This window comes from Oncorhynchus kisutch, linkage group LG24 (assembly GCF_002021735.2).
Source record: "Oncorhynchus kisutch isolate 150728-3 linkage group LG24, Okis_V2, whole genome shotgun sequence".
Taxonomy (NCBI): Eukaryota; Metazoa; Chordata; class Actinopteri; order Salmoniformes; family Salmonidae; genus Oncorhynchus; species Oncorhynchus kisutch.
Window position 1 is genome coordinate 32,540,192 of NC_034197.2, and position 18,889 is coordinate 32,559,080.

Consider the following 18,889-nt stretch of genomic DNA (forward strand, 5'->3'; position numbering starts at 1 on the left):
TGCTGTAGTATTTTCACAGACTGTAGTATACTATAGTATTCACTGTAGTGTTTTTGAGGACAAACGAGTATACTATAGTATTCACTGTACTGTTTTGCAGACTTTACTGTAGTATTCACTGTAGTGTTTTTACAGACGTTAATGTAGTGTTCACTATATGGTTTTGTGGACTTGACTGTAGTACAGTGTATTACAGTATAAATACTATAGTAATTACTGTAGTGTTATTGCAGGTATTACTGTAGTATTTACTAGTGTTTTTTGTTCTATTATCTTTGACATATAAGATAGACTATGAGCAAATACTCCATAAACTGAAGGTAGGACTGGAGTCTGAACAGATAGTTCAACACTTCTGCTGTTTTCTATCATCTGTAAGGGAACACAATATATGGTCTATAATTGGCATGCAGGTTTCTTACTTATGGGTGGCACAAATTTGGATATGGGGGATGGGTATGGGTGGAGCATATGCAAATTGAATAATGTAGTATTAGTATAGTTTTTTTAAACTATGTTTTATTGGACATTACCGTAGTATTTACTACAGTGTTTTTGGCAGATAATATTGTAGTATTTAATATAGTATTCTACAGTATACTACAACATTTTATAGCAAGCACTACATGGTTAAGGGATACTACAGTGTGTAGTACAGTATTCTACAGTATATTACAAAATTATATAGTAAGCACTACATGATCAAGGGATACTACAGTGTGTAGTATAGAATTCTACAGTATATAGGTTTACTACAAAATACTATATAATTCTATAGTAACAGAATACTATATCATTATATAGTAAGTACTATAGTATTCTATCGTAAACTGTAGTCTTTTTTTATCTGGGTTATGAAAGGCAGACAGTTTGGTCTAGGCCATGTGACTTATTCAGACAGACAGTTTGGTCCAGACCGTGTGACTTACAGTGGCTTGCGAAAGTATTCACCCCCCTTGGCATTTATCCTATTTTGTTGCCTTAAAACCTGGAATTAAATAGATTTTTTGGGGGGTTGTATCATTTTATTTTAAACAACATGCCTTCCACTTTGAAGAAGCAAAATATTTGTTATTGTTGAAACCATCAAGAAATAAGACAGAAAAGCAGAAAACTAGAGCGTGCATAACTATTCACCCCCCCCCCCTTTTGCAGCAATGACAGCTGCAAGACTCTTTGGGTATGTCTCTATAAGCTTGGCACATCAAGCCACTGGGGTTTCTGCCCATTCTTCAAGGCAAAACTGCTCCAGCTCCTTCAAGTTGGATGGGTTCCGCTGGTGTACAGCAAACTTTAAGTCATACCACAGATTCTCAATTGGATTGAGGTCTGGGCTTTGACTAGGCCATTCCAAGACATTTAAATGTTTCCCCTTGCTTTTGCAGTATGCTTAGGGTCATTGTCTTGCTGGAAGGTGAACCTCCGTCCCAGTCTCAAATCTCTGAAAGACTGAAAGAGGTTTCCCTCAAGAAATTCCCTGTATTTAGCGCCAAACATCATCGCCAGCAGCATACCACCCTGCACACTACTGCTGGCTTGCTTCTGAAGCTAAGCAGGGTTGGTCCTGGTCAGTTCCTGGATGGGAGGGCCAGCAGGAGGCACTCTTTCCTCTGGTCTAAAGAAATATCCCAATGCCCCAGGGCACGCTACACACTGCCCTGTGTAGCGTGCTGTCTTTCGGATGGGTTAAACAGGTGTCCTGACTCTCTGAGGTCCTTAAAGATCCCATGGCACTTATCGTAGGGGTGTTAACCCTGGTGTCCTGGCTAAATTCCCAATCTGGCCCTTAAACCATCACGGTCACCTAATAATCCCCAGTTTACAATTGGCTCATTAATCCCCCCTCCTCTCCCCTGTAACTATTCCCCAGGTCATTGCTGCAAATGAGAATGTGTTCTCAGTCAACTTACCTGGTAAAAAATAATGGATAAATAAAAAAGTTGCTTGCACTTGCTTGCAGTTCCTATGGCTTCCACTAGATGTCAACAGAATTTAGAAATTGGTTGATGTTTTTCCTTTGAGAATTGAAGAAGCACGGCTATTCAGAATGAGAGTCAAGCCTAGTGGACTCTCGTTTGGGGCGCGCGACCTGTAGCTCGCTCCACTTTGATTTTATCTGCTATTGAACACAGTATATTCCGTCTTAAATTGTATTGATTATTTACCTTTTAGGATACCTAAGGATGGATTAGGAAAGTTGTTTGAAATGTTTGGACAATGTTTACAGGTAACTTATTAGATAATTTGTAGTCATGTTGGGCGAGTTGGAACCGGTGTTTTTCTGAATCAAAATCGCCAAATAAATGGACATTTTGAGGATATAAAAAGAAGTTTATCGAACAAAAGGACCATTTGTGATGTTTCTGGGACATATTGGAGTGCCAACAGAAGAAGATCTTCAAAGGTAAGGCATGAATTATATCGTTATTTCTGACTTTCGTCGCCACCTGCCTGGTTGAAAATTATTGTTATGCATTTGTGTGGTGGGGTGCTGTCCTCAGATAATCGCATGGTTTGCTTTCGCTGTAAAGCCATTTTGAAATCTGACATCGCGGCTGGATTAACAAGAAGTTAAGCTTTATTTTGACATATTGCACGTGTATTTACAAGAATGTTAAATATTTACAATTCTGTAGTTTGAATTTGGAGCCCTGCACTTTCACTGGATGTTGGTCAGGTGGGACACTACCGTCTCACCTAGCGTAGATAGGTATTAAGCAATGGCTTTTTTTCTGGCCACTCTTCCGTAAAGCCCAGCTCTGTGGAGTGTATGGCTTAATGTCGTCCTATGGACAGATACTCCAATCTCCACTGTGGAGCTTTGCCACTCCTTCAGCATTATCTTTGGTCTCATTGTTGCCTCGCTGGTTAATGCCCTCCTTGCCTGGTCTGTGAGTTTTGGTGGGTGGCCCTCTCTTGGCAGGTTTGTTGTGGTGCCATATTCTTTCAGTTTTTTAATAATGGATTTAATTGTGCTCCATGGGATGTTCAAAGCTTCTGATATTTTTTTATTACCAAACCCTGATCTGTATTTCTCCACAACCTGTTTGGAGAGCTCCTTGGTCTTCATAGTGCCGCTTGCTTGGTGGTGCTACTTGCTTGGTGGTGTTGCAGACTCTGGGCCTTTCAGAACAGGTGTACATATACTGAGATCATGTGACACTTAGATTGCACACAGGTGGACTTTATTTAAGTAATAATGTGACTTCTGAAGGTAATTGGTTGCACCAGATCTTATTTAGGGGCTTCATAGCAGAGGGGGTGAGTACATGTGTACGCACCACTTTTCCCTTTTTTTTATCATTTTTTGAAACAAGTAATTTTTTCCACTTCACCAATTTGGAGTATTTTGTGTATGTCCATTAGATGGAATCCATGTAAAAATCTATTTCAATTACAGGTTGTAGTGAAACAAAATAGGAAAAATTCCAAGGGGGTGAATACTTTTGCAAGGCACTGTATCCAGACTGGTCCAGGCCGTGTGACCTATTGAGGCTTGAAGAGAAAAGTTAATCTTCCTCTGGACCTGAGCCCCGATGGCCTCTTGAAACTGAAACATAGGTTAATATTTGGTGACAGTGCGGAACACTATCACAGAGTATGACACTACACTGCCACCAAATATTAACCTATCAGAGAGTATCACACTGCACTTCCACCAAATATTAACCTATCACAGAGTATGACACTGCACTGCCACCAAATATTAATATATCAAGTCAGAAAAAATGAACTCATTAAAAACACAAGACAAAGCCAAGAACGCTTTAGCTACATAATCCAGATGAACATTCCAAACACAGATTACACCTCTTTTGTTTTCACTGGGCAGATAAACAGAACGGTACAGATAGTTGTCATGGTTTCTCTGTAAACCCCGGTCCTGGAGGGACACAGTGTGTGCAGGTTTTTGTTCCAGCCTAGCTTTAAGTCTCCTGGTTAGTTAAATCATATGTGTTGGAGCTGGGCTAGAACAAGACCCTGCACACACTGTGGCGCTCCAGGAGAAGAGTTGCATACCCATACCCTTTCCACCAACTGTTAAACTCAGCAGACACATTTCAGTTGTCACAAATGGATAACAAAACTGTATTCCTCTTTTCCCCAACTCTCCATGATGCACTCCGCCCTGGTGTCAGATGTTCCATGCCCAAGCTGAAGCGCTCTGTGCTGAGCACTTTGCCTGTCCTGTCATGGTTGCCACGTTACTCAGTGAGAGACAACGGCCTGGGAGACCTCATCTCTGGCATCAGCGTTGGCATCATGCACCTGCCTCAGGGTCTGTGCTACATCTACTGTCTGACCAAACACACACACACACAGGGCCCAATCACAGGGTCCAATAACAGGGTCCGATCACAGGGCCCGATCACAGGGCCCAATCACAGGGCCCGATCACAGGGCCTGATCACATGGTCCAGTCACGTGGTCCAGTCACAGGGCCTGATCACATGGTCCAGTCACGTGGTCCAGTCACAGGGCCAGATCACAGGGTCCAATAACAGGGCCGGATCACATGACCCGATCATACCTTGAAATCAGCAATAACTCACATGGAAATCTCCCAAATCTCCTGCTAATGGAAAAGGACTACATAAATATATTTGATTGATTGATGTCAATGTTTGAGGTATGGAAAAGCCTGATTTACATAAATTGAGCTCAAGTTATTGTTTAATCTCTTTGGGCTGTTAAATTCCTAAAAGTTACATGACCTATTTGAGAATATATGATAACTATCTATTTTGTGAAGACTATGAAGACCTTCCTGTAACATTTGCCTAGGTATGGCCTATGCTCTCCTGGCCTCTGTGCCTCCAGTGTTTGGTCTCTACACCTCCTTCTACCCTGTACTCGTCTACTGCATCCTTGGCACCTCCAGACACATCTCCATAGGTAAGACAGAGTGGAGAGAGGAGGAGACAGAGAGAGGGGGAAAGAGAGAGGAGGAGACAGAGAGAGAGGGGAAGAGAGAAGAGGAGAAGGAAAGAGAGAGGAGGAGAAAGAGAGATAGGGAAAGAGAGAGGAGGAGACAGGGAGAGGAGGGGAAAGAGGAGGAGACAGAAAGAGGAGAAAACAGAGAGGAGGAGAAAGAGAGAGAGGGATAGAGAGAGGAGGAGACAGGGAGAGGAGGGGAAAGAGAGAGGATGAGAAAACTGAGGAGAAAGAGAGAGAGTGAAAGAGAGAGGAGGAGACAGAGAGATGGGGAAAGAGAGAGAGGGAAAGAGAGAGAGGGAAAGAGAGAGAGAGGAGGAGACAGAGGATGAGAGAGGAGGAGAAAGAGAGGATGAGAAAGAGGGAGGAGGAGACAGAGAGAGAAGGAAAGAGAGATTAGGAGAAAGAGAGAGAGGGACAGAGAGAGGAGGAGACAGGGAGAGGAGGGGAAAGAGAGAGAGGGATAGAGAGAGGAGGAGAGAGAGATGGGGAAAGAGAGAGAGGGAAAGAGAGAGAGGGAAAGAGAGAGGAGGAGACAGGGGAGGAGGAGACAGAGAGAGAGGGAAAGAGACAGGGAGAGGAGGGGAAAGAGAGAGAGGGAAAGAGAGAGGAGGAGACAGAGGATGAGAGAGGAGGAGAAAGGGAGAGAGGGAAAGAGAGAGGAGACAGAGAGATGAGGGGAAAGGGGAAAGAGAGAGGGAAAGAGAGGAGACAGAGAGATGAGGGGAAAAGGGAAAGAGAGAGGGAAAGAGAGAGGAGACAGTTAGAGGAGGGGAAGAGAGATAGGGAAAGAGAGAGGAAGAGAAAGTGAGAGGAGGAGACAAAGAGAGAAAGAGAAAGAAGGAAAGAGAGAGGAGGAGAAAGAGAGAGGAGGGGACAGAGAGAGGAGAAAGAGGAGAAAGTTAGAGGAGAAAGTGAGAGAGGGAAAAAGAGAGGAGGAGAGAGGAGGAGAAAGAGAGAGAGGGAAAGAGAGAGGAGGAGACAGGGAGAGATTGAAAGAAAGAGGAGGAGAAAGAGAGAGGAGGAAATAGAGAGAGGAGGAGAAAGAGAAAGAGGGAAAGAGAGAGGAGGAGAAAGAGAGAGGGAGACTGTTACAGGAATAATATTCCTCTGTTTTAATACCCAATTAAAATTAAACACTCTGTCAATTCATAAGAATTTGTAAGGCTCTTATTTGTATAAAATGGACAGAGACCAGTCTTAAAGTCAATCAGCAGCGTTTATTCTCGAGAGTACTGCCCATGATACATTTTACCACAGGTTATAAACTGAAAATGACGTCATTAGTTTTAGTACTACCCCGTCTCATCTCCGCTCCAGTACAATGGCTGTATGGTTCTCACATCGTCTCTCCCTATTAAGATCATTTATGAACAGAGCCAAGGTCTGCCTGTGTAGATAAGCATTCTAGCCAGTCTGGCTATAAGTTCATTCATTTCTACCAAGGAACAGACAGTCATTGTTCTAATTCTTGATTATATTTACACACATTATATTCAGTACTAGGATTATAAAGAAAATTCATACATATACAGTAATATAATAGTATTAGTCAGTCCTGATTAGTCAGTCCTGATTAGTCAGTCCTGATTTAAATGTATACATAATTAGTCATTATTGATACAAATTCCCTTAACAGAGACAGAGAGATGAGGAGAAAGAGAGAGGAGAATCCAGAGGTGGGGACAGAGAGAAGAGGAGACAGAAAGAGGAGGAGACAGAGGAGGAGAAAGAGAGAGGAGAAGCCAGAGGTGGGGACAGAGAGAGGAGGAGACAGAGAGAGGAGGAGACAGAGGAGGAGAAAGAGAGAGGAGAAGCCAGAGGTGGGGACAGAGAGAGGAGGAGACAGAGGAGGAGAAAGAGAGAGGAGAAGCCAGAGGTGGGGACAGAGAGAGGAGGAGACAGAGGAGGAGAAAGAGAGAGGAGAAAGGAGGAGAAAGAGAGAGAGGGAGAAAGACTTGAGAGAGTGAATGTTTTAATATCATCGGTCAGAGGAATAATGAGTTTCACTAAGGGGGTGTTTTTCCTCAGGAACGTTTGCTGTGATCAGCATCATGATAGGCAGTGTGACAGAGAGGCTGGCCCCAGACAGTGACTTCACATTCCTGAATGGAACCAACGGGACAGCAGTTCTGGATGTGACAGCCCGTGACGCCTACAGAGTTCAGATAGCAGCCAGCACCACTGTACTGAGTGGGCTCTTTCAGGTCCTGTTGGGCATGGTGCGGTTTGGTTTCGTGGTGACGTACCTTTCGGAGCCCCTGGTACGTGGCTACACAACAGGAGCAGCTACACACGTGGTCATCTCACAACTCAAATACATCTTTGGTATCCACCCTGCACGCTTCTCCGGACCACTGTCTCAGGTCTATGTGAGTACACACAACACATCCACACTCAAGCACACAGACACACACACCGACACAGACAGATGTGACAAAGTTGTACAAGTTTTCCACCTAGTGGAGGCAGGCAATAACAGTCTGACTGTCCATCTCTCTCTCTCTCTCTCTCTCTCTCTCTCTCTCTAGATCCTAATAGACATCTGTAGACATCTGCCAGAGACTAACATTGGGACCCTGGTGGTTAGTCTAGTGGCCTTGGTGGTCCTCATAGTGGTCAAAGAACTCAACTCCTGTTATGAGAAGAAACTACCTCTGCCTATTCCCATAGAACTCATAGTGGTAAGTCCTCCATACCTAACCGCTCTCTGTGTCATTAGTCACACAATCATTGATTGATTGACTGATTCATTGATTGATTGATTTAGTTTATTAGATCATTACAAGTAGAAGGCTGCGTCAGAGACAGCATTACATACAAGTCTTTTCCTTCCTCCTGCCAAGTCTTCTCCTTCCTCCTGTCAATTATTTTCCTTCCTCCTGTCAAGTCTTCTCCTTCCTCCTGTCAAGTCTTATCCTTCCTCCTGTCAAGTCTTCTCCTTCCTCCTGTCAAGTCTTATCCTTCCTCCTGCCAAGTATTTTCCTTCCTCCTGTCAAGTCTTCTCCTTCCTCCTGTCAAGTATTTTCCTTCCTCCTGTCAAGTATTTTCCTTCCTCCTGTCAAGTCTTTTCTATCCTCCTGTCATAGTCTTTTCTGTCCTCCTGTCAAGTCTTTTCTATCCTCCTGTCATAGTCTTTTCTATCCTCCTGCCAAGTATTTTCCTTCCTCCTGTCAAGTCTTATCCTTCCTCCTGTCATAGTCTTTTCTATCCTCCAGCCAAGTATTTTCCTTCCTCCTGTCAAGTCTTATCCTTCCTCCTGTCAAGTCTTTTCCTTCCTCCTGTCAAGTCTTTTCCTTCCTCCTGTCATAGTCTTTTCTATCCTCCTGTCAAGTCTTTTCCTTCCTCCTGTCAAGTCTTTTCTATCCTCCTGTCAAGTCTTTTCCTTCCTCCTGTCAAGTCTTTTCTATCCTCCTGCCAAGTATTTTCCTTCCTCCTGTCAAGTCTTTTCTATCCTCCTGCCAAGTCTTTTCCTTCCTCCTGTCAAGTCTTATCCTTCCTCCTGTCAAGTCTTCTCCTTCCTCCTGTCAAGTATTTTCTATCCTCCTGTCAAGTCTTTTCCTTCTTCCTGTCAAGTCTTTTCCTTCCTCCTGTCAAGTCTTTTCCTTCCTCCTGTCAAGTATTTTCTATCCTCCTGTCAAGTCTTTTCCTTCTTCCTGTCAAGTCTTCTCCTTCCTCCTGTCAAGTCTTTTCCTTCCTCCTGTCAAGTATTTTCTATCCTCCTGTCAAGTCTTTTCCTTCTTCCTGTCAAGTCTTCTCCTTCCTCCTGTCAAGTCTTCTCCTTCCTCCTGTCAAGTCTTTTCTATCCTCCTGTCAAGTCTTCTCCTTCCTCCTGTCAAGTCTTCTCCTTCCTCCTGTCAAGTCTTTTCTATCCTCCTGTCAAGTCTTCTCCTTCCTCCTGTCATGTCTTCTCCTTCCTCCTGTCAAGTCTTCTCCTTCCTCCTGTCAAGTCTTCTCCTTCCTCCTGTCAAGACTTTTCCTCCTCTTTCTCTCTCTCTCTGTTTTGATCCCTTGAACATGTGTGTTGTAATGAAAGCCACTAGAGGGCATCCTGTCATCATGGCTGATATCTATAAGGAGTGTAACAGAACACAGTGTCTTCTCATCCTGTTAAACATTTTGAGAGGAAGTTTATCTTATTCTCAGTTTAATGATCCAGATTTTTGTTGTGATATCATCAATTAGAATCAGTTGGAAGCTCTTGGTACATCTCAAAGGGTTAATATTCTACCCTGTCAGTGTGTTTTCCTCCAGTTCATGGTAGTGCTTGGTTTCTCATTGATCCAATAAAATGTTCTCAAGTGATGAGCTCTGTTCAATGATTGGCCTGTGTTTCTGCTTGAATTCCAAACCCACACAGGGTCTGCGATAATGATTTACTCACAATTACACACATGCATGCATACAAGTTCCTACACGTGCAAACAACAGCAGATGCTTTGTTGTTGTGAGCATGGCAACCTATATGTGTGTGTGTGTGTGTGTGTGTGTGTGTGTGTGTGTGTGTGTGTGTGTGTGTGTGTGTGTGTGTGTGTTACAGATCGTAGCAGCAACACTCATCTCCTACTACGGCAACCTGAACAGCCAATACGACGTGGCCGTGGTTGGAGAGATCCCCAGAGGGTGGGTGTTTATGTGTGTGTGTGTGTGTGTGTGTGTGTGTGTGTGTGTGTGTGTGTGTGTGTGTGTGTGTGTGTGTGTGTGTGTGTGTGTGTGTGTGTGTGTGTGTGTGTGTGTGTGTGTGTGTGTGTGTGTGTGTGTGTGTCAGTAGCTATAGGTTGTTGACTGTGACCTGGTCTGTTGGGGCAGAGTGTTCTCCTGGTCAAGGTTACACTCAGAACAACATAAGGGGCAAGGTAAGAAAGTATCGGAGGGTGACATCAAACATAACCTACAATTTCAAATGGATTCAATTTAGATTTCTTTGTATGTGGCCTACACACAATACCCCGTAATGTCAAAGTGGAATTATGTTTTTCAAATTGTTTTCAAATTAATACAATTTAAAAAAGCTGAAATGTCTTGAGTCAATAAGTGTTCGACCCCTTAGTTATGGCCAGCCTAAATAAGTTCAGGAGTAAAAATGTGCTTAACAAGTCACATATTAAGTTGCATCATGTTATGGGTATTTCAGCATAAAAAATAAATGGAATGGAAATATGCACAGGCAAAATCCTAGAGGAAAACCTGGTTCAGTCTGCTTTCCACCAGACACTGGGAGATGAATTCACCCTTCAGCAGGACAATAACCTAAAACACAAGGCCAAACCTACACTGGAGCTGCATAACAAGAAGACAGTGAATGTGGCCGAGTTACAGTTTTGACTTAAATCTACTTTAAAATCTCTCCCAAGACCTGAAAATGGTTGTCTAGCAATGATCAACAACCAATTTGACAGAGCATGAAGAATTTTTAAAGAATAAATGTTACACACAGCTATAATCGATACCAAAGGTGCTTCTACAAAGTATTGACTCAGGCATGTGAATACTTAAGTACACTTAACAAAAATGTAAACGCAACAAGTAAAACATGTAAAGTTGGCTGGGCAACATGTAAAGTTGGCTGGGCCTGGCTCCCCAGTGGTTGGGCCTGGCTCCCCAGTGGTTGGGCCTGGCTCCCCAGTGGTTGGGCCTGGCTCCACAGTGGTTGGGCCTGGCTCCCCAGTGGTTGGGCCTGGCTCCCCAGTGGCTGGGCCTGGCTCCCCAGTGGTTGGGCCTGGCTCCCCAGTGGTTGGGCCTGGCTCCACAGTGGTTGGGCCTGGCTCCCCAGTGGCTGGGCCTGGCTCCCCAGTGGTTGGGCCTGGCTCCCCAGTGGCTGGGCCTGGCTCCCCAGTGGTTGGGCCTGGCTCCCCAGTGGTTGGGCCTGGCTCCCCAGTGGCTGGGCCTGGCTCCCCAGTGGCTGGGCCTGGCTCCCCAGTGGTTGGGCCTCCCCAGTGGCTGGGCCTGGCTCCCCAGTGGCTGGGCCTGGCTCCCTAGTGGTTGGGCCTGGCTCCCTAGTGGTTGGGCCTGGCTCCCCAGTGGCTGGGCCTGGCTCCCCAGTGGCTGGGCCTGGCTCCCCAGTGGTTGGGCATGGCTCCCCAGTGGCTGGGCCTGGCTCCCCAGTGGCTGGGCCTGGCTCCCTAGTGGTTGGGCCTGGCTCCCTAGTGGTTGGGCCTGGCTCCCCAGTGGCTGGGCCTGGCTCCCCAGTGGCTGGGCCTGGCTCCCCAGTGGTTGGGCATGGCTCCCCAGTGGTTGGGCATGGCTCCCCAGTGGCTGGGCCTGGCTCCCCAGTGGTTGGGCCTGGCTCCCCAGTGGTTGGGCCTGGCTCCCCAGTGGTTGGGCCTGACTGCCCTCCAAGGCTTACCCTGGGCAGCCCCACTGCCCAGTCATGTGAAATCCAAAGATTAGGGCCTTCAAGAATATTTTAAATAGACCGATTTCCTCATATGAACTGTAACTCAGTCAAATCTTTGAAATGATTGCATGTTGTGTTGATATTTTTGTTCAGGATAAATTTGATATTCCTGTACTTTACTATAATTTTTTGGCAAAAATCTCTAAAAACATGTTTTCACTTTGTCATTATGGGGTATTGTGTGTAGATGGGTGAGATTTAAAATATATATATATATATTTAATCCATGTTGAATTCATGCTGTAACACAACAAAAAGTCAAGGGGTATGAATACTTTGTGAAGGTACTTTAGCTCATTGAGAAGGAGTCATCCTAGAGCAGGGATGGACAACTTTGATAGGGTGGGGGCTGAACTCATCATGAGGGACCGCAAAGGCTCATGGGGCTGTGTACCCACCCACATCCATACCCACACATGTAGTCAGAGCCGGCCCTAGCCTTTTGGGGACATTTAGGATAATGCGTACTAGCTGATTTGGTCTTCAGATTGCTGGACTGCCAAAGACCAAAGCCAAGCAGCTGATAATTCTATTGATCCAGGTCAGCTGTTGTAGGCATCTTATCGGTATTCAGCTTGATCAAGTTGTCAATGGTTTACTTTAAATTTATAATTTCATTCTTTCAAATTTAAAACCCTTTTCTTTACAACGATGCTTTACCTCCAGTAGCCTACAAGTACATCATCACTTGGTTTACCGTCTATCAATTAGGTTCATTTGAGTCATTATCACAATACCTGTGCATTGTTATGGAATGAAATACCTTCAAATGATTATTTGTTTGGCTAATCATCTCTACATAATCTTTGGATGCTGACTAATGAAGGTAGTTTTCTACCTTCCTGCCTCAACAGACAGCACCCTCGTCGCTGTTTACACAGCCAGTGTTTGAAAGACCAGGCACCTGCACTGTATGACCTCTAATATGTGGTCCGGGGCATCCTAATGATTAACTCTAGAATATTATTCATTGTATATGGGTCATTGAGTGTGTGTACATTTGTCACGACACCTGTTACCACTGTTGAAGGACCTAGAGGACCATCAGCGGCAGGAATCAAGGGGATTTGTTGGGGATAATGGAGGAAGGGGTCTGGACAGGGGCAGTAATGGAGGAAGGGGTCTGGACAGGGGCAGTAATGGAGGAAGGGGTCTGGACAGGGGCAGTAATGGAGGAAGGGGTCTGGACAGGGGCAGTAATGGAGGAAGGGGTCTGGACAGGGGCAGTAATGGAGGAAGGGGTCTGGACAGGGGCAGTAATGGAGGAAGGGGTCTGAGCAGGGGCAGTAATGGAGGAAGGGGTCTGAGCAGGGGCAGTAATGGAGGAAGGGGTCTGGACAGGGGCAGTAATGGAGGAAGGGGTCTGAGCAGGGGCAGTAATGGAGGAAGGGGTCTGAGCAGGGGCAGTAATGGAGGAAAGGGTCTGGACAGGGGCAGTAATGGAGGAAGAGGTCTGGACAGGGGCAGTAATGGAGGAAGGGGTTTGGACAGGGGCAGTAATGGAGGAAGGGGTCTGAGCAGGGGTAGTAATGGAGGAAGAGGTCTGAGCAGGGGCAGTAATGGAGGAAGGGGTCTGAGCAGGGGCAGTAATGGAGGAAGGGGTCTGGACAGGGGCAGTAATGGAGGAAGGGGTCTGGACAGGGGCAGTAATGGAGGAAGAGGTCTGGACAGGGGCAGTAATGAAGGAAGGGGTCTGGACAGGGGCAGTAATGGAGGAAGGGGTCTGGACAGGGGGCAGTAATGGAGGAAGGGGTCTGGACAGGGGCAGTAATGGAGGAAGGGGTCTGGACAGGGGCAGTAATGGAAGAAGGGGTCTGGACAGGGGCAGTAATGGAGGAAGGGGTCTGGACAGGGGCAGTAATGGAGGAAGGGGTCTGGACAGGGGCAGTAATGGAGGAAGGGGTCTGGACAGGGGCAGTAATGGAGGAAGGGGTCTGAGCAGGGGCAGTAATGGAGGAAGGGGTCTGAGCAGGGGCAGTAATGGAGGAAGGGGTCTGGACAGGGGCAGTAATGGAGGAAGGGGTCTGAGCAGGGGCAGTAATGGAGGAAGGGGTCTGAGCAGGGGCAGTAATGGAGGAAGGGGTCTGGACAGGGGCAGTAATGGAGGAAGAGGTCTGGACAGGGGCAGTAATGGAGGAAGGGGTCTGGACAGGGGCAGTAATGGAGGAAGGGGTCTAAGAAGGGGTAGTAATGGAGGAAGAGGTCTGAGCAGGGGCAGTAATGGAGGAAGGGGTCTGAGCAGGGGCAGTAATGGAGGAAGGGGTCTGGACAGGGGCAGTAATGGAGGAAGGGGTCTGGAAGGGGCAGTAATGGAGGAAGAGGTCTGGACAGGGGCAGTAATGAAGGAAGGGGTCTGGACAGGGGCAGTAATGGAGGAAGGGGTCTGGACAGGGGGCAGTAATCGAGGAAGGGGTCTGGACAGGGGCAGTAATGGAGGAAGGGGTCTGGACAGGGGCAGTAATGGAGGAAGGGGTCTGAGCAGGGGCAGTAATGGAGGAAGGGGTCTGAGCAGGGGCAGTAATGGAGGAAGGGGTCTGAGCAGGGGCAGTAATGGAGGAAGGGGTCTGAGCAGGGGCAGTAATGGAGGAAGGGGTCTGAGCAGGGGCAGTAATGGAGGAAGGGGTCTGGGAGGGGCAGTAATGGAGGAAGGGGTCTGGACAGGGGCAGTAATGGAGGAAGGGGTCTGAACAGGGGCAGTAATGGGGGAAGGGGTCTGGACAGAGGCAGTAATGGAGGAAGGGGTCTGAACAGGGGCAGTAATGGGGGAAGGGGTCTGGACAGAGGCAGTAATGGAGGAAGGGGTCTGAGCAGGGGCAGTAATGGAGGAAGGGGTCTGAGCAGGGGCAGTAATGGAGGAAGGGGTCTGAGCAGGGGCAGTAATGGAGGAAGGGGTCTGAGCAGGGGCAGTAATGGAGGAAGGGGTCTGAGCAGGGGCAGTAATGGAGGAAGAGGTCTGGACAGGGGCAGTAATGGAGGAAGAGGTCTGGACAGGGGCAGTAATGGAGGAAGGGGTCTGGACAGGGGCAGTAATGGAGGAAGGGGTCTGGACAGGGGCAGTAATGGAGGAAAGGGTCTGGAAAGGGGCAGTAATGGAGGAAGGGGTCTGAGCAGGGGCAGTAATGGAGGAAGGGGTCTGAGCAGGGGCAGTAATGGAGGAAGGGGTCTGGACAGGGGCAGTAATGGAGGAAGGGGTCTGAGCAGGGGCAGTAATGGAGGAAGGGGTCTGGACAGGGGCAGTAATGGAGGAAGGGGTCTGGACAGGGGCAGTAATGGAGGAAGGGGTCTGGACAGGGGTAGTAATGGTGGAAGGGGTCTGAGCAGGGGCAGTAATGAATGAAGGGGTCTGAGCAGGGGCAGTAATGGAGGAAGGGGTCTGGACAGGGGCAGTAATGGAGGAAGGGGTCTGAGAGGGGCAGTAATGGATGAAGGGGTCTGAGCTGGGGCAGTAAGGAGGAAGGGGTCTGGACAGGGGCAGTAATGGAGGAAGGGGTCTGAGCAGGGGCAGTAATGGAGGAAGGGGTCTGAGCAGGGGCAGTAATGGAGGAAGGGGTCTGGACAGGGGCAGTAATGGAGGAAGGGGTCTGGACAGGGGCAGTAATGGAGCAGGGGCAGTAATGGAGGAAGGGGTCTGTACAGGGGCACTTCCCCTCAACTCTCTCCTCCCTCTCCCCTTTGTCCCACCTCTCCTCCCTCTCTTCCTCTCCTCTCTCCTCTTTCCCCCTCTTCTCTCTCCTCCCTCTCCTCTCTCTCCCCTGTTCTACCTCTCCCCTGTCCTCTCTCCCCCTTCTCCTCTATCCTCTTTCCCCCTCTCCTCCCTCCTCCCTCTCGTCAATCCTCTCCTCCCTTTCTCCCTCTCCTTCCTCTCCCTCTCTCCTCCCTCTCCCCCTCTTCTCTCTCTTCCATCTCCCCTCTCACCTCTCCTCTCCCCCTCCTCTCTCCTCCCTCTCCGCCTCTCCATCTGTCCTCCTTCTCCCTCTGTCCCTCCTCCTCTCTATTTGACCTTTCCCCCCTCTTCCTCTTCATCCCTAGGCTGAAGTCTCCCTGTCTACCTGACGTCAGTCTGTGGGGTACGGTGGTTGGTGATGCGTTTGCTGTGGCCATAGTGGGTTATGCCATAAACATCTCCTTGGGCAAAACCTTCGGCCTGAAACACGGCTACAAGGTGGACAGCAACCAGGTGGGACACACACACGCACACAGTTATGCAGGTAGGCAGGGGTATGCTTGAGGTTATTCTGCTCTGAAGGAGAGAGACAGCTCTCTGGTCCTTAATGTTTAATGGCCGACACGCTCTGCTCAGTCAAGCACAGATGTAGGATCTTAGTTTAAGCCAGTTTGCTACAGCAGGAAAATAATCCTGCAGCAACAGGAAATGTGAATTATTATGCAGATTCTAATTAATGGTTATTTTTTATAGGAGTTAATACATTTTATGTTAGGTCAAATCAAATCTGACATTTTTAAAGAGGAAATTTTAAACTTTAGAAGCTTTTTAAACCTTGAATACACTACAAGTTAGCATTTCCTGTTTAGCAGGAACATTTTTATCAACAAAAGAGCGATCAAATTAAGATCCCACATCTGTATGGATGAGAACTACACCAGTTGCAGTTAACAATACAACAGGGGGCTGTGGAGCAGCTGGGACTCAGTATAGTCTGAACATGCGCTAGGACTTATTTACATGTGGTGGTCAAATGATGGTCATTAGTGCATTCTCTGGCATCTGCATACCTCTCATCTTCTCTCTCTCTCTCTCTCTCTCTCTCTCTCTCTCTCTCTCTCTCTCTCTCTCTCTCTCTCTCTCTCTCTCTCTCTCTATAGGAGCTGGTGGCTCTGGGTCTCAGTAACACAGTGGGAGGATTCTTCCAATGCTATTCTGTCACCTCTTCTATGTCCCGTAGCCTCATCCAGGAGAGCACTGGGGGCAGGACACAGGTAACACACACACGTACAGTGCATTCGGAATGTATTCAGACCCCTTGACTTTTTCTACATTTAGTTTATTAAATTAAATGTTTTCCTCGTCAATCTACATTTCTAAAAACAGGTTTTTAGAAATGTTTGCAAATGTATAAATAAATGTAAAAAACTGAAATACCTTATTTACATAAGTATTCAGAGCCTTTGCTATGAGACTCGAAATTGAGCTCAGGTGCATCCTGTTTCCATTGATTTTCCTTGAGATGTTTCTACAACTTGATTGGAGTCCACCTGTGGTAAATTCAAATGATTGGACATGATTTGGAAAGGCACACACTTGTCTATATAAGGTCCCACAGTGACAGTGCATGTCAGAGACAAAAACAGACGGAAGCCACTCCTCAGGAAAAGCTACATGAGAGCCTGCTTGGAGTTTGCGAAAAGGCAACTAAAGGACTCTCAGACTATGAGAAATAAGATTCTCTGCTCTGATTAAACCAAGATTGAACTCTTTAGCCTGAATACCAAGCGTCACATCTGGAGGAAACCTGCACCATCCCTACGGTGAAGCATGGTGGTGGCAGCATCATGCTGTGGGGATGTTCTTCGAGGGAAAGATGAACAGAGCAAAGCACAGAGAGATCCTTGATGGAAACCTGATCCAGAGCGCTCAGGACCTCAGACTGGAGGTTCACCCTCCAACAGGACAACGACCCGATGCACACAGCCAAGACAACGCAGGATTGGCTTCGGGACAAGTCAATGTCCTTGAGTGGCCCAGCTAGAGCCCGGACTTGAACCCGATCAAACATCTCTGGAGAGACCTGAAAATAGCTGTGCAGCGATTCTCCCCAACCAACCTGACAGAGTTTGAGATGATCTGTAGAGAAGAATGAGAGAAAATACAGGTGTGCCAAGCTTGTAGCGTCAAACCCAAGAATAATCAAAGCTGTAATCACTGCCAAAGGTGCTTCAACAAAATATTGAGTAAAGGGTCTGAATACTTACGTAAATGTGATATTTTGTTTTGTTTTTTATAAATTTGCAAAAATCTAAAGAAAATAACGTTTCTGCTTTGTCATTATGGGGTTTGTGTGTAGATTGATGGGGGGGGGGACAATTGAATCAATTTTAGAATAAGGCTGTAACAAAACATGGAAAAGGTCAAGGGGTCTGAATACTTTCCGAATGCACTGTAAGTCCACCTGCTAATATTTCTGCAGGCCAGGCATACACACTGACTGATGTGTGTTTGTGAATTGTGTCAGGTTGCCGGGGTGGTTTCTTCAGTGATTGTGCTGATCACCGTCCTGCAACTGGGGACACTGTTTGGGGAGCTACCCAAGGTACTTATCTCTCAACCCCCCCCCCCCCCCCCCCCAACACACACAACACCACTGATCTGATCTGGTGTGTGTGTGTGTGTCCTAGGCTGTCCTGTCCTGCATAGTGTTTGTAAACCTGAAAGGCATGTTTAAGCAGTACCTAGACATTCCTGCACTCTGGAAGAGCAACACAGTGGACCTGGTGAGAGCAACACATAAACTTCATATCTATGACCTGTATCCTAACTGGACGTATATGACTGAACATAGAACCCCTGGGGCCTCATTTATAACCTTTTACCGTAAATGTAACACTAAATATCTGTGGGTCGGGTGTACAACTCAATATTATATGGTTTCTAATGTTTTGTACACTCAGTGTATATCCCCCATTGGCACAAGGCCACTAGGGTACTTTTGCCTTCTTGCAATGTCTCTGTCGCCCCCTAGCTGGTGTGGTTGGTAACGCTGGTGTGCACTATCCTGCTGAACCTGGACCTGGGCCTGGCTGCATCCATCGCCTTCTCTCTGCTCACTGTCATCTTCAGAACACAGCTGTGAGTCTGTGTTTGTTTGATGTAGAAGGGAGAGAGGTTTACTTTCTAAACTGTACTGTGTCCCACTTTCTTCTCAAAGTGCATAACATTCCCGTTCTCTTTCTCTCCCAGGCCACGGTACTCTATTCTGGGGCAGGTTCCTGGGACTGAGCTCTACCTGGACACAGACACATACGAAGAGGTGAGACGGAGGACCTCAATACAGTGCCTTGCGAAAGTATTCGGCCCCCTTGAACTTTGCGACCTTTTGCCACATTTCAGGCTTCAAACATAAAGATATAAAACTGTATTTTTTTGTGAAGAATCAACAACAAGTGGGACACAATCATGAAGTGGAACAACATTTATTGGATATTTCAAACTTTGTTAACAAATCAAAAACTGAAAAATTGGGCGTGCAAAATTATTCAGCCCCTTTACTTTCAGTGCAGCAAACTCTCTCCAGAAGTTCAGTGAGGATCTCTGAATGATCCAATGTTAACCTAAATGACTAATGATGATAAATGCAATCCACCTGTGTGTAATCAAGTCTCCGTATAAATGCACCTGCACTGTGATAGTCTCAGAGGTCCGTTAAAAGCGCAGAGAGCATCATGAAGAACAAGGAACACACCAGGCAGGTCCGAGATACTGTTGTGAAGAAGTTTAAAGCTGGATTTGGATACAAAAAGATTTCCCAAGCTTTAAACATCCCAAGGAGCACTGTGCAAGCGATAATATTGAAATGGAAGGAGTATCAGACCACTGCAAAT

General features: G+C 46.8%; 1 protein-coding gene across 5 annotated transcripts in view; it reads left to right on the forward strand.

Annotated features, from left to right (window-relative positions):
* The window catches only part of LOC109880033 (solute carrier family 26 member 6), a 28,226-nt gene that overhangs the window by 1,817 nt on the left and 7,520 nt on the right, over positions 1–18,889 (forward strand). For 4 of the 5 annotated variants that reach the window (XM_031804119.1, XM_031804121.1, XM_031804122.1 and 1 more), the window contains exons 2-12: positions 4,140–4,279; positions 4,786–4,896; positions 6,967–7,307; positions 7,467–7,619; positions 9,476–9,558; positions 15,362–15,509; positions 16,157–16,270; positions 17,524–17,601; positions 17,687–17,782; positions 18,031–18,137; positions 18,249–18,318. In XM_031804119.1, coding sequence (XP_031659979.1) covers positions 4,140–4,279; positions 4,786–4,896; positions 6,967–7,307; positions 7,467–7,619; positions 9,476–9,558; positions 15,362–15,509; positions 16,157–16,270; positions 17,524–17,601; positions 17,687–17,782; positions 18,031–18,137; positions 18,249–18,318 — 1,441 coding nt within the window. The remainder of the gene's footprint in view (positions 1–4,139; positions 4,280–4,785; positions 4,897–6,966; positions 7,308–7,466; positions 7,620–9,475; positions 9,559–15,361; positions 15,510–16,156; positions 16,271–17,523; positions 17,602–17,686; positions 17,783–18,030; positions 18,138–18,248; positions 18,319–18,889) is intronic. The other variant, XM_031804120.1, reaches the window with a different exon arrangement.